At 46.3% G+C, this 14,888-nt stretch overlaps 2 protein-coding genes across 2 annotated transcripts; both read left to right on the forward strand.

The window, feature by feature from the left end:
• Window positions 1-732: 732 nt before the first annotated feature.
• LOC116396313 (uncharacterized protein C2orf16) lies at window positions 733-3,220 on the forward strand. Its single transcript, XM_031870849.1, has 2 exons — window positions 733-2,095; window positions 2,597-3,220. The coding sequence occupies exons 1-2, from the start codon at window positions 807-809 to the stop codon at window positions 2,841-2,843; spliced, it is 1,536 nt and encodes a 511-aa protein (XP_031726709.1). The 5' UTR covers window positions 733-806; the 3' UTR covers window positions 2,844-3,220.
• A 980-nt stretch (window positions 3,221-4,200) lies between these two features.
• On the forward strand, window positions 4,201-14,757 carry triobpb (TRIO and F-actin binding protein b). The gene is made up of 12 exons (XM_031870848.1): window positions 4,201-4,547; window positions 6,742-6,798; window positions 7,125-7,193; window positions 7,323-7,412; window positions 7,720-7,829; window positions 8,921-9,344; window positions 10,106-10,343; window positions 10,531-10,642; window positions 11,664-11,823; window positions 12,021-12,122; window positions 13,023-13,109; window positions 13,477-14,757. Exons 1-12 carry the CDS (start codon window positions 4,542-4,544, stop codon window positions 13,636-13,638), a joined length of 1,617 nt encoding a protein of 538 aa, XP_031726708.1. The 5' UTR covers window positions 4,201-4,541; the 3' UTR covers window positions 13,639-14,757.
• The last annotated feature ends 131 nt before the right edge of the window (window positions 14,758-14,888 follow it).

Raw genomic sequence — 14,888 nt, forward strand, 5'->3', positions numbered from 1 at the left:
TTGCAGGGTTAAAAGAAGACGCACAGAAGCGTGAAAGCGGGTACTTCTCCCTGGGGAGGACAGCAGGTGTCCGCTCAGTCCATGATAGCAGGCCGCCTGCTCCATTCCGCCATTTTGAGAGAGGACATCCTATCTTCGGCAGCAGAGGCGTAGAGCCCAAAGACACCATCCCCTTCAGAAACCCTAATCTCGGCGTGGCCTCGGAAAGGCAAACGCCGGAGGGTCTAAATGATGACCTGCCTTTGGAAATGCTGCCTCCCGACCACTATGAAATTGCCGTTGAGGTTGAGGCCCGGGTCGGCCCCCGCTCTCCGAGTCCTACTCCTTTTAAGATAGCCGAGTCGCTGGCCTCAACGGGGCGAAAAGTTTTCAGCAGTTCCTACGGTCGGGGAAACCCTTCCTCTGGCGTCTCTACCAATCATCAGTCAGGACGCTTTGAGTCCTGGAGGCCAGGCTCAGCTCTGCCATCTCGTTCCTCTTCTCCCTCACGTGGAAACTTACCGTTCAGACGTAGTGAGTCCACCGCTGCCTTCAACAAGCATAACTTTGATGGTGGAGGGTGGTCTCAAGGGACGGAGCCGGGATCCAGAAACGCCTCGCCAGGCACTCACGGGCGACGTGTCGATTCAGGAACTCTGCCAAGAAACTTTAAACCATTTGCTGGTTCGGTCAAATCCCAGACCAGCACGGTTTCTGATTTTAGGAGTGCCTTGAGGAGAACGGAAGTAAGCGGGTCTTTGAGTGGTCGAGGTCGTGACAGCAGAAGCCCGTCTCCCTCAAGGAGGGACTACAACCCTTCAGGCCAAATGTCTCTCCGCAAAACGGAAATCACCAGCAGTTCATCTCACGGACACCGGAGCGACACTCGTACCTCGTCTCCATCTAGGAGAACATCTGACAGTCACAGATACTCACCGCCAAGCAGAAATTACAGGGCGTCTAGCCAATCCCCCCTTCGTAAATCTGAATCAAATCTGTCTCTAAGCGGACGTAGTCACCACGGACGCTGTGGCTCCCCCATACGAGAGGGCTATGATGTTGAAAGCCAGGCTCTGCTACGAAGCCCAACAGCTAAGAATGGACTGAATGACCAAGAACATGAAAGCCCCACCGTGACTGCATCCAGACGAGGTTACGACACAAGTCCGTCTGTACTCCGCAAGACCGAATCAAGCGCCGTCGGTGGCAGTCGTGGCAGCCGTTGTTCCTCTCCGGGAAGGAGAGGCAATGAAACCCCTACTCAGTATCAGCTTAGGAAAACAGACACCAGTGGTTCTTCACACAGCCGTGGTCGTGAGAGTCGCACCTCCTCCCCTTCGAGGAGAAGCTACGAAGCTCCTTCTCAGTCCCTGCTGCGCAAGTCTGAAGCAAACAGTTCTGTCAGAAGTTGTGAGAGCCAAAGTCTGTTGCCCTCAAGGAAAAGCTATGATGCTCCTGACCAGCGCTCACTGAGGAAAGCAGAAACTAGCTCCTCCCTGAACAGCAAGAACCACAACAGCCGCAACTCGTCTCCCGCTAGAAAAGGTAACAGCGACCTGCCAGGCTACTCAATCCTCAGACTGGCCACTAACGGAGATTCCAGCCATACCTCTCAGACAAAAAACACACACCATGACACAAAATCTGACTCCAATCACTCACCACGCTCCTGGTGGGAGTCGACACATTCCCACCGCAGCTCCTCGTTGTCTCGCGCTGCTTCACCCTCCAGACAGACCACGAATGGCCGCAGAACAGCTTTCGTCACCTTGGACACACCGAGGAACCCTGGCAGCATCAGGTCTGGGGTTGGAAGACACGGCCATGTCGATTGTTGCCCCTCCCCGAATGACAGGAGGCCCTCCCACCGCGCACGGAGCCCTTCTCCTTCACCTCAGATTCAACTGAGGAAGCACACCTCCTCCCAGAGCTCCATGGAGTCCTCGGAGTCGGGTCCACTGTCGGTGGGGTCTACAGGGCGGAACAGGGAGGAGTATGCCATGTTGGCCGACGTGCCGAAGGTCAAAATGATCCATCAGAGAGAAAAGCCGGGCCACATGGGTCGGCCTCAGAACCAGCAGCCTTCTCGGAGACAGGAGCTCTTTAAACCAGCCAGGTCAGACCTGCATTACACCACAGAGAACGGAAGGAGTGATGCTGGCAACATATTTAAATGCATGTTCGTTGTCATTACATTGGGCCACATGCAGCAACATTTCAACAATTCTTACATTTCTCTTAATTCCCTGTTAAGAGAAAAAACAAGAGAAGTTAACCACTCCCAGCTGTGCTGAAGGAGGAATCATAAATTGGAGGCTTGGGGCCAATGTTTTATTATTAGCATAGGTAACTCCCCTAAACCCTATAAAAGGGCAGATGTTGTGCGGTGTGCTCTGGCACATGCCCAATAATTAGAGAAATGCCACCAAAAAAAGGCTGTAAGAAGACGTAAAATACAAGGAACAAAAATGTGAGGAAATTCCTGCATGAGGCCCATTGTGTTAGGTGTATTTTTTGTGGTATTTAATGGTGTCCGTCGCAAACTCTAGATGACTCCATTAGATTGAATACATTTGACCAAATCAGACACACCGATGACCTGTTTGTGCTGTTTCAGCCACTCCCTGAGCAAGCATCCCTCCAGAGAGTGGGAAGACACAGGGGACACTGAGAGAGACTGGCACTACGGTGGCAGTGGGCATCTGTCTCGAGCTCACTCCTCCACCTCATTGCAGGTAGGCTGGTTGGGGCGAAGGGGAGTCTTGATGAAGGATGGTCTTAAACCGTGTTTTATTAGAGTAACCTTGATAATACTAAACATTACTGGGGGAATATTACATTTCGCAAAACTGGCAATACACTAACTGTGAGTCTTATTGTTTGTTTTTAAATGTCATAAGCAGAGAGAGAGAGCTGCAACAATATAGAGAACGAGGGCTGAGTGTTGAGCGTTACAACCTCACAGCGCACAAAACCCTGCACAATATAACCCATTGCAGTGGAATTGCAGCTCTGTGGCTTTCACCTTCATAATATGTTAATGCTTAACCACATTGTCCACATACCATACACCACATATTAAAAAAAAGTCTGTGGATGTGAAACTCCAGAGGTTCCTATGTTTGCTCAGTCGGACATTGATTACCTTCATAACTACAAGCCGTTCCTCTCCAGAGGTCTGGCAGTCCCGCAGCAGACGAGGGCAGTTCTTGGAAAGGTAACCACCACCGAGCAGAAGAAATGCAGGTATGTGATACGGCCGGTGTGTTTACAGTAAATGTGTGGGTACGTAGAAACAACCTCTCTCCCTCTGCGCCGTATAGGCTGACGTTACTGTTGGTTTTCCTATCACCAAATGTTTGTGATGAACATAATAAACCTGTAGCACACGTGTTTATAGTTTATTGCCCTTCAGTCTTATTTGAATATATGGTATCTCTATGTTACATATTTACCAGACATGCTGGCAGCTTGTTTAGTGTCCACACAGATCCTGTCTATAACTGCAAAGAATTTTATGTACTTGGCACCTTAACCTGCTGGCCTATCTGCGGTTTATCTACTGTTTTAACTCATAAGCGCTGGTTGCTGTGTATCCATAGACTTCACCTACACCCTGCAGGCATTTCATAAGACTGACTGAGCTTTGTCAATTGTGGTCTGCCGGGGCATGTGTTGAAATTCCTCAACTGAAACCAATAGCTACCAAGAGAGGATTTGTGGAGGGGAGGAGGGGGGCACTTTATTCGCGATCCCCAAAAGATTTTTTAGTCAGGAAAGTGAGTTAGTTCTGTATGTTTGGATCATCAATCTTCTCCATGTCAAGGACCCACAGGATTTTACAGAAGTCTGGTTCCCCGAGGAGAGGGAGGGAGTGACACCTCGTATATTAAACAGTCCGTTTTACACGTTTTCCTCTTATGATAACCTGCTGTGGGGGCGATTAGCCGGAGCTATAGTAGTCCTCGTGCTGCCGGGGATCCCCTTCAGCCCGCTGGAGGTCCCCGGACACCGGGTTTAGAGCCCGGCACCGTGCGGTTAGGTGGGGTAGGCTTGTTTTTCGCAAACGATCTTCGCGGATCCGCCCAGGAAGTGGCAGACAGAGCAGAAAGAGAGAGAGAGAGAGAGAAAAAAAAAGAGGGAGGTGGAGAGAGAGAGAGAAAAAAAAAGAGGGAGGTGGAGAGAGAGAGAGAGAAAAAAAGAGGGAGGTGGAGAGAGAGAGAGAGAGAGCGGGGGAGGTAGAGGCAGCGAGCAAAGACACAGCCGAGGCAGAAGTCTAACGTTAGCTAGATTACTACTTTTAAGCGCAGACTAGTGTCTCCGTGTTTTCTTCGGACTGTAGAGAGACACGCTGTGGACGTCGGCGGCTCCTCTGATTAAGTTAACATGGGTATGAATGGCGGGGTTTTATCTCCTTTCGCGTAACGTCAGCGTCCTCGGAGAAAGTCAGGGTTTCCCCCCCCGTGAGGTTTAGCTAAACTGAGTAGTGGACTTGAGGGCGAGGAGGGCGAGGTAACGGTACTTTTCTTTTGTCTTTATTTTACCCTCTGGATCCTGTTATCATGACGGTAAGTTGCACATTGAGAGCTCTTGTGTTTTTCCTGTCACTCCTTCCTGAATGTAGACGTGCACATAGTTAAACGTTACAATGTGTTGTTTTAAATGAGCTCTGGCCCAAAAGCTAGCATTCACGTATCTCACTTTATTTGTGTTTTATTTGGTAAGAAAGACTAATGTAAGTTAGATAACATAGATAACTTAGATAACTAGTTTTTAATGGTTTATGGTGAGCATTTGTTTGACTCGAGGCGTGTGCACGTTACAGCTAACGATACGTGGAGCAGACATGCCTCCAACTTACGCTAGCTTAAAAATGAAATGTATCCCAAGTGAGTATATATATATATATATATATATATATATAATTTGTACATTTCTGTTCCTGTGACACGTCTTAAACTATAATGCTGGTTTCCGTGTGTTGTTGTTGTTGTTGTTGTTTACAGTAGCAGGAAGTGTCATTAGCCAGTAGCTTGTACTGTGTGTGTCCGTCCATACAGCCAGCTGTGACACATGGCCGCAAAGAAAAATAAGTAAAAAAATAAAATGAAGTTACTCAGAGGTATTGTTTCTCTAAACCATGGTAATGCAGGCGCTGCCATCACAATGAGTGCATACATGAGGCTCTACTCCTCTCTCCACTGTTCAGAGAGGTAATCCATTTAACTGGACAGAAACCAGTGAAGAAGAGAAGCACACGGTCTGTATGAGGCTTACAGGACGAGGCTCACCAGACAATACTCTTCTGTAGTGATGGAGGACAGGAGTCAGGAAGAATGGACGTTGTCTCAAGCTGACCTTAGATGCACACGGCCAGGAGAAGCACTGTGGCATCATATCAGATCCCTTTATTCCTGTGGCCGCTCCTTGACCTCGCACATGGGCATGTGTTGACTAGATGACATAAGATCACGATGCAGTGTGACACACCACAGCCTGCTCCAGTGGTCTAGTAGTGTCAGTGGGGATCTTTATATGATGCAACAATAAAAGAAGCTTCCTATTGTGTGTTTATAGCCGGCACCAGATGATCCCGCTATTAGCATAGATGAACTGGCTCAGGGGGAAAACTGGGTGGTACTGTGGCCTACAAGAGCACAACTGACGCCAGGAAGGGAAAATATATACAGAAGAGGGGTGGTTGGAGACGACGGCACAGACGGAGAAACTACTTTAAGAGTGCGAACAGAGAGGGAGCTGAGCAAAACGATGCAGCAAGGGAGTAAAATGAATGAAGTATCTGCAGTGGAGAGGGGGAAGCAATGGAGATGAGATGACGAACGCAGAGAGAGATTTAAATGCGTGGAATGTAAATGCTAGAGAGAGAGATAAGCAAAGTGAGGAATGTGCGGTGGAAAACGTTGGCTAATTCTAATCTGGGATCACCACATCTTGAGGTACCTCACGCACGTTTCCCCTCTTCCTGTCAACGCAATGACAGGCCTGTTCCTGGACATATTGTACCGCCCAGCTGGAGCAAGAGAGACGTGCAACAATGCTGAGTTATGAACATCAAAGTTACTGTACCACTGCGAGTTTCATGAGTTTCCCGATGACGTGCTGCTCCAGTTCCTCATCTTTGTGTGTCCAATTCCTGTACACACACACACACTTGTTTGTTCACCTCCCATATGTGTCTTTTTAATGCAACCATTGCCCCTTTTTTTCATGTATGTTGTATTCTGCAGTGCAACAGAGCAGCAACCTGTGACGTAAACATGTTGTTGAGATGCTGTTAACAATCAAAAGGCTTTGTTGAATGATTTCAGTGCGTATAGTATCATTGAAAGAAGTAGATCATTTAGTGATGTATTCATGCATTCTGGGAAAAATTTTGGATAAAAAAAATATAAAGAAACCAACCGTACCCGTTTCAACATGCACGTTAAGAAAAGCACGATAGAAACTGGTTTATTCTCTTTGTGGCAAAGTAAGTCGGCAGCATTGTATCGTTGTCTTCTTGTACAATGATGGAATAAACGCCGCGGCATTGTGGGAGCTGCTAATTGCTTGCATAGAAATATAATTATATTGAGAATGACCCACCCTTCCATACAGCTTGAAGTGGTGTTTGTCCTGTTGTTTTGTTTCGTTTCTTTCTGTTCTTTCATTTTCGTCCGTCCTTCAACTGTTGTATTTGTAACATTTCTGCCAGAGCACTCGTGTGAAGGTCAGTGACTGTGTGTGCTCTTTGCCTCGCAGCCCGACCTCCTGAACTTCAAGAAGGGATGGATGTCCAAACTGGACGAGAGTGGCGACGTAAGTAAGGCGCAGACGTCGTGTCTTCCTCCCTCTCCATCTTCACCCCCCCCCCCCCCCCCATCTCTTCTTTTCTTCCCCTCCTCCCTAATTAGAAAGGTTGTGCGTAAGGCGATAGCGGCAGATTATCCCCGTTATCACAGCGGTGGCTTGAGGCACAGCCGGTGTCTCCTCTCTTTGAATGATGTGAATGAGCTTCTCTCTAGTCACACATCCCATCCCGCAGGCCTGCTGTTTTGATACGACGCCGTCCTCTCACGTTTGAACCTAAGAGTTGCTGATTTCAGGTCAGTCTTGGGATTAATTGAGATCTGCTTTTTCTTTAGTGGAAGAAGCATTGGTTTGTTTTGACTGATGCTGGACTGAAGTACTACAGAGACTCTAGTGCAGAGGAGGTATGTGTATGTCATATATATATATAATATATATATGTATAAATATTTTTTATTAGACATGTTTGTTGTTAATATGACATTTTGTAACAATCCTAATAATGTGTAATTGTGTCTGTGTTCTCTGTATAGAAAGATGACTTGGACGGAGAGATTGACCTAAAATCCTGTGTGAAGGTGTGCGAGTTCGATGTGGAGAAGAACTATGGGTTTCAGGTACAGGTGAGTGTCTCTGTTACGGGTCAGTCTCTCAGTGTGTGTGTGTGTGTGTGTGTGTGTGTGTGTGTGTGTGTGTGTGTGACTGATTGTCTTCTTTATATTCTTCACTTCTTGTCCTCCTCATCAGCCAAAACCACGCCCACCGCTCTCAGTTTCTGCTGCGTTTTTCTTGTTGTTCCGTTATCATGGCTCACATCTCACGTCGGTATCTCCTCTCTGTGTCTCTCGCTCTCTCTCCATCTCATCCCAGTTCTGTCACGTCTTTGTGTCTCCTTCACCTGTTTTCTCTCTTTTGTGATTTTGTCTTCAGACGCGGGAGGCTGCGCACACCCTGTCCGCCATGACAGCCGGGATCAGGCGGAACTGGATAGAGGTTTTAAAGAAGTGCATCCGGCCCAGCAGTTCTCCGGACCTCACGCAGTAAGTGTAAATACAAGCGACTTTAAGGAGGGGAGATAGTCCAAGGTAAAAATAATGATTTGCCTAAAATTGAAAGTTGGATCAATTCAGATTTTGCTCAGGCTAAAATTAAGAAATATATCATTTCACACCTGGCAATGTAAGTTACAAAGCAGTCAGCTCTGCCCTCATTGGTAGTGTTAGTTTATTGACAGACAATGAATTAATTACATTTTCATAACTGATTCTGTCAATTACATATCTATATCAATCTTGGTTCTGGGTTTTTTGGCCGTTGGTCCGGCTGAGTGAGCAATTGTGTCACTTCTACCAATCACATTTTTTAATATCGAGGACCCAAAGATAACTTGGTTTGATCAACAGTTGGCCAAATTAAATGTAGCAAAGTTGGCTAGTTCTGTTTCACAGCTTCCTTTATGTTGTAGTTTATTGTTTTATTTAATCGTGGAGAGAGACGCGTTAGTGGTGGCTCTCTGTAGAGCAAAGAGATGTTTTATACCCAAAGTAGCTCCCTCGCTTTACTTTCACTTCGATATGTTGAAACATCACTCTAGCTTGTGAGGGGCATTTGTCACTATTTCTGACATTTAAAAATGGTTATTAAGTTGTTGTTTTTTATCTGTTAACTGTAGCTTGCAACTTCATGCCCTAAAAAAGCAGCTTCTCAGGATGTTTTATGCTTCAACACTCCAAGTTGTTTTTGCAGTACTTTTTCTTAATTCTCCTATTATTTTAAGATTGTTGCCTCAGCATTCTAGTATTGCTCATTGGAGGTCTTGCTGCAGCTCAGCCGTGGCTAAATACAGTCAGATAAGAGGCTCTGTTGCTCACTTGCACCTGCAGTCACTGAACACTTTTCCTGGAGAAGATGAATCAACGTTTCATGAGTTTCTGGGAGCACCGATGTGTTCTGTTTTCACAGTGACTCACCCCCAGCTGGGCCTTGACTGATCATGTTGAAGCTTTGTATGCTGCTGATTTACTTATTTCATCAGCCTTACTGAATTTGGGATTACTTACTTACTTTTTGACTAAAATAGGATTAAATGCCTTGGTTTATGATTTATGTCTTTGTCTCGAACCCTCTCTAGATTACCTGACGGCAGCAGCGACAAGGAAAACTCCCACTCTCGCTTCCTGCCGTCTTCCCGTCGGCCATCATCGCGTCACGCCGACGTCGTTCAGTCCGAGGTCTCGACCCCCGCTCATCGCAGGTTCGACTATGTGGAGCTGTCCCCGGTTCCCGCCTCGTCAGCCGGTCAGAGAGAAGCGGCCGAGGGGCAGGGCAGGGAGCACGGCCAGTGGCAGGAGGAGAGGAACACGAGCAGCCAGTGGGAGGCCGTGCTGTCCAGGAAGGGCACCGGCGGGGGATCGAACCAGAGGCCGCGCTCGGAGGACGAGATCGAGGGGAAGTGGGCCGAGTTCGAGCGCATGCCGCTAAAGGAGATGAGCTCCTTGCCGCCGATGGGATCGCGGCCCTCCAGCCAGTCAGCCAACGAGGCGCTGCAGAGGGAGGTAGTGCGTGGAGATGATTTTCCAATTTGCAAATTGCATAAAATGCAAATGACCTCATCTGTCCGGATGAAGTTAACGTTTCCTCTTTCTGCCTGCTAACGCTGTTCTTCTGACCTGCTCTTCAGCAGCGTTTTCCATCTAAAATATGCAGATGCAGTGATGGGAAGCGCTGCTGGAACTCCTGTCTGTTCTGTCTCTGTGTTTGTGTGATGTGCTTCTTTGGTTTGGATCTGTTTGCCATCTCTCTACACATGATGCGCAGACAGCTGCGGGAGCTGTTCAATGCATGCTAAAGAGAAGCCTATATGCATTCATTCTTTAATGACGCTATTGTATTGAAAGCTGAATGCTTCCTTTGTATTTAAGCTTCTTCTGTAGCAATAATCTAATCAGGATTTGAAAGGTCAGCTGTGAATTTCAACTTTGAGCTCCAAGAACTATAAAATCCAAGAGGTGTTCGATGCCCAATGTAGCAGTGGAGCCAGAGAGAGAGAGCTGGCATCATTAGTCCGCCCTGAGAGAAGCTTAAGCTGATGCACTGTGGTTCTGCCAGTGATCATGTGTAGAGTGTGTGTTGGCAGTGTGGCTGTGTACAAGTCAGTGAGTATGAATGCATTATTCCTACTGCCAACACCAGCATGTGTGTGTGCCCTCATGTAAACATGCTAATCACAAGATATTCGATTAATAGATTTGTGTGTCGTTCCCCCCCACCCCTGTCGCTCAGTGGGCTTTACCTCCGTCTTCATCCTTTTTCTCAGGTGGCGTCACTGAGGCAGCAGCTGGAGCAACTACAGGGAAGGGGAGGGCGATGGGGAGGAGGAGGCGTGAGGGGCGGCTGCGGCCCCGAGGCCCCCTGCGGCCGCAGCCTGGCGGCCATGGAGCGCGCTCATCGACAGGCGATGGAGGAGCTGCAGAGGCAGCACGAACGCCAGCTCAAGGGGCTGGAGACCGAGAAGGACCGGCTGCTGCTGGAGGAGACCCGGGACACGGCACGAGGTCAGCAGACCGGACGGGGCTAGAGAAGAGTCTCGAGACCTACATTTACATCTGTGAAGGCGGCTTTAAGGGTTTAATATGATAAAGAAAAGTAGTCCGAACTGGGGGTCCCTTCATGTGCCGTTAACAGCCACCGGGACGTCACATAGAAGTTGTGTCACGCTTTTTTTTGTGGTTTGTGTTTCAGTAATGGAGGCTTTGAAGAAGAAGCACAAAGACGAGCTGGAGAGAGAGGTGGAGCGAGTCAAGCGGCTGAGCAGCGGGGCGATAGATTCACAGGCTTTACGAGCCCAACAGCAGTAAGTCCCTTCAAATCTGTGTGATGCCAGCGGGGTAGAGATGTACACCCAGACACTAAAATAAAGCAAAATACAAGATTGAGATTTGTTTAAGTGGCAATCTAGAAATGAAACATAATTTACGTGCATGGGGAAATAGAAGAATATAAAGTTTGTAAAGCAAACGCCCCGGCCTCGTGAACACTTGTACTTCATGTTCCCTTGAAAACACATTCTTGCTCTCGGTCTCAGTCGGCGCAGGCAACACTGGTCATTTGTGTGAATGGCTCTCTTGTGCTTTTAAGTGGGGGTTAGCCGGCCACAAAAAGGTTTTTCACTGAGATTAAAGGTAGAATTTGCAGACTGCACCAACAATCCAGGGCTCCCTGTCTACGCGGGGGCCATTACCGCGGCGGACACTGGGTCCTGTTGGGCACTTGAGGAATGCAGAAGGATTTGGTCATGGATTGGTTTTCTTTTTGTAAAGTGTCACGAGGCCTTTGACACGGCGCTGTCTCAGCGGCTGCTACTGGAACCTGCATTTTAGGGCTTATCTGTGCTGCTTACACATGTGCTTACTCTGCGTTTTTTTTCCCCCTTCTTTGCATGCTCTTCCTTCTTTGCATGCTCTTCCTTATTTTTGTGGTTATCGGTCATGGCCAGTAAATATGTTTTAAAACCGCAGTAGGAAATACTTTGGTCCTGAAAATGGAAGAAAAAAACGTGTACTTCTTCACAGCATGTTGCTCTTGTTAAATGTAATAAGTTCTATATTATGATATTATAGTTTACTTAAGAGGTATTCAGTAAGAGCAGAGCAGAATAAAGGAGCTACCACCTTCAGTGCATGATGTTTAAGAAAAGGTTTCCCCCCCCCGCAGCTAATCTCTTTGTTCAATACATTTGGATTCATATCATTGTTTCTTGTTTTGTTTCTGCTGCTCTCACAGCAAAGAGAAAGCAGGTAATGTGACGTACATTCTGCAGCATGGCAGTTTTTAGTCCTTCTTTCTGCAGCTCACTCATCTTTGCGCTCCTGCAGGGCGGAAACTCAGGCCTCGCAAAGAGAGCTGGCCGGACTGTCTGAGCGCTACTCTCAGAAGTGTCTGGAGCTGAACCGAGCCGAGCAGAACAGCGCAGAGAGAGAGAGGGAGATCAGCCGCAAGGAGAGAGACATGGAGCAGCTGAGGAAGGAGAACCAGGCGAGTTTATCGGCCGATTACTGAGTGACGGAGCGATCTTTGCATGTTGAAGTCATAAACCATCTCGAATGAACGGTGGTGTAATTCTGAAATGTAGCATGACATTTTGATGGACCGTGTGATTTATAAATGTTCTAACTTTAGAGGATTTTTGAGAAGCGTCACTCATGAAGACAAAATGTGTTTTTCCTCCGTAGGATTTAAAAGCCCGTTTGGCGGCGGAGATCAGTCGTACGCGATCCTCCGTCACATATCAGAGCTCAGAGAACAGCAAAGACAGGACGCCCAGTGAACTAGAGGTAACGGCTCTTATATATACTGTATGTGTGTGTGTGTGTGTGTGTGTGTGTGTATGTATGTATATATATATATATACTGAAAGTAGATGAGGGGGGGGTGTATTTGTAACTTCCTGAACTGACAGCAACACGCACCAGATGTGCACAAGTGTGAAAATATCACCCACTGCATTAAGAGACTTAGAAAAAAAGCTGAAAAATATGCTGATATTTATTTTGTTTAACAATAACTGATACCAGCTGGTTTTTTTCCAAATGTTATTCATCAGTCTTTCATTACTAAATAAAATTCCAATTGACTTCATTATGGGCGAAAGTCTCATCAGTATATCCCACAAAACCTGGACAAATTCAACCAGAAGAGCCGAGAGCAAGATAAGAAAGCAGTCTGCTTCAATCGGCTAAAAGTCACAGATGAGGCAACACTGGAGGTTGCATCATGTCGCCTTGTGGAGCATGACCTGCGGTGTTTGTGTCACAGTGACAGGGTTCCTCTAATGTTCAGCAATAGCACTGAAAAGCACGTTCTACGTTTTGCTTGAGGACACTTAATCAGAGAGACGCTGGTGACTTCTGGAGGAGCATCTGATACTGACATGTCACCCAAAACCTGAAGGAGCACAAGCGTAGCAGTTCATTTATACTGTTTCCTGTTTCCAAACTAGTTGTGTGGTTTTTTAAGAACACAAACGGAATGTCACGTCAAACTGTAATTGGCCGAAAGCCCAAGTTGTAAATGACAGAGAACGCCTCTGGATGCATCATAAATCGGCCAGAACACAATTGATTTTTTTTCTTCTTGGACTTAAGTGATAATTATAAAGATTTATGTTTTGTTTGTGTCGTTTCTTTTCGGCAGCGAATGACAAACCGCACTATGTTGTGTTGTGTTTCTGCCAGGTTCTTCTCAGGGTGAAGGAAAACGAGATCGAGTATCTACACAAGGAGATCAGCTGTCTGAGGAATGAGCTGCAGTTTCTCAACACGGTACGTCTGTCTGTGTGTGCGTCTGTGCTACAAATAAGTGATTGTTTTTATTTATTCTTTCTGTAATCGCGACACTATTAGATGAATGACATGGAATGTTAATCCTCAAATCCTTGAGCAAGGTGCTTATGTGTCTCACAGCCTGAAACCTTTCAGAAAATGCAGAGCAACAACTCTTCTAGATCTTTTGGCTTATGTTGAGAAAAGAGAACTAATGAACAGAATGTTCATTTAAAAACCACTGGGATGAATCTATGTAATTGGCAAACCCCTTGGTGGCCCTCTTTAGATTAGAATGGGCTGGGAACACCCTATGAATGTTGTAATAAAGCTTTAGTGAGTCGGTCTGCTCCTCTCTGCCCCGCAGGAGAAACGTCTGGCCTGTGAGCGCTATGCGGAGGTGCACGAGGAGCTGAGCGGGATGAAGGGCCGGAGCGAGCGAGAGATCCAGAGTCTAAAGGAGCACTTGAGGCTGGCCATGGCTGCCCTGCAGGAGGGGCAGAAGCTGGGCAACAGCCTGGACCACTGAGACCCTGCTGCTGGTACTAGCGCTCTGGAAGACAAGGAGACAGGTGTGGACGGATGTAGAGCCGGGCAACATCTCACCGTCTCTGTGGAGATTTTGAAAGGCACATAATGTATTTGATAGGGTTTGTTTTTTTTGTGTGTTTCTTTCTGTATGTTTATTGTTTTGCAGGTGTGTCTGCACCACGGTGACTGATATTCAGCAGCAAAAGAAAGCGGAGGACTTGTACAGTTGCGGCTGTGTGGGGACCATGATAGTGCCTTAGTTTTCTATCCTTCTGCCAATGAGCAGCATAGAGTAGCTGTTAGCTGGTTTTATTACACTGGGCCACACACACGTTATAGATAACTGCACTTTTTATGTTTTTATTTTAGCTTTTGCTTGCTTTGAGTGCAAGAATGTATGAGTGCGCATTTGGTCTGAAAACTGGAATATCCGTTGAGTGACATGATTTTTTTTTTTGTTATTATTATCAGGTATTGTAGATAAAGATTTCATACCGTATCCGATTCTTTTTTTTGTTCATACATAAGAGCTACTGTCATCAGTTTTCTATGTTGTACAGCTGTTGAGTCATGTTTACTCTGTGAAAATGGCTTGTGTTTCTATAGAAATGGGAGCTTATCATTTGCTGTAATTATCTTTTCTTTTTTTTCTTTTTTTTTTACCTGGAGAGAAGTGTGCTTACGTAGTGTCGTGTTTATGAGCATGACGTCCTGAAAAATCCATTGGGATTACTACAGGACAAGACGGCAAACCTTTGTTAATTCCTGGCAGGCTGAATTGGAAGTTGATCTCTGATTGTACAGCTGTTGAATGAATGTTGTCCCACGTCACAGATGTCTTTATTTTTGAAACCATGGTTGAGAAGCAGGAACTCTCCAGCTTCCAGCCCCCCCCCCCCTGATCATTGTTGGCATGTATGTGCCACCACTTAACAAATGACAGGTGTTGCATCAATGAGCCAATTTCTTTTTATTGACAGTATGAATTGTGATAAAATGACTTATCTACCTGCCTTTTGAAAATATTTTTCATATTTAATGTACTGTAAAAGCCTGTATCATCTTTATAAATTATACACAATTTTTGCAATCAATAAAATAAGTTCAACAAACACTATACATTTCATTTCAGTGATGCTGTGCACCTACCTGGGCAGACTAGACACACGTGCTTATATCTGTTCATTTTACAGCAGACTATTGCTACATATGCAGGAAAAAAAAAATATGCATTGCAGTTCCAGAAAT

The sequence above is a fragment of the Anarrhichthys ocellatus genome, unplaced genomic scaffold, assembly GCF_004355925.1.
Source record: "Anarrhichthys ocellatus isolate YVR2014 unplaced genomic scaffold, GSC_Weel_1.0 scaffold55, whole genome shotgun sequence".
NCBI lineage: Eukaryota > Metazoa > Chordata > Actinopteri > Perciformes > Anarhichadidae > Anarrhichthys > Anarrhichthys ocellatus.

Excerpts from the sequence above, each read along its gene's own strand:
- LOC116396313 (XM_031870849.1), top strand. The coding sequence starts at position 807 with ATGTCTCTCCGCAAAACGGAAATCACCAGCAGTTCATCTCACGGACAC. Across the intron at positions 2,096-2,596 it reads GAGCTCTTTAAACCAGCCAG|CCACTCCCTGAGCAAGCATC; the intron begins GTCAGACCTGCA and ends GTGCTGTTTCAG.
- triobpb (XM_031870848.1), top strand. Across the intron at positions 7,830-8,920 it reads AGTTCTCCGGACCTCACGCA|ATTACCTGACGGCAGCAGCG; the intron begins GTAAGTGTAAAT and ends AACCCTCTCTAG. Across the intron at positions 12,123-13,022 it reads GGACGCCCAGTGAACTAGAG|GTTCTTCTCAGGGTGAAGGA; the intron begins GTAACGGCTCTT and ends TGTTTCTGCCAG.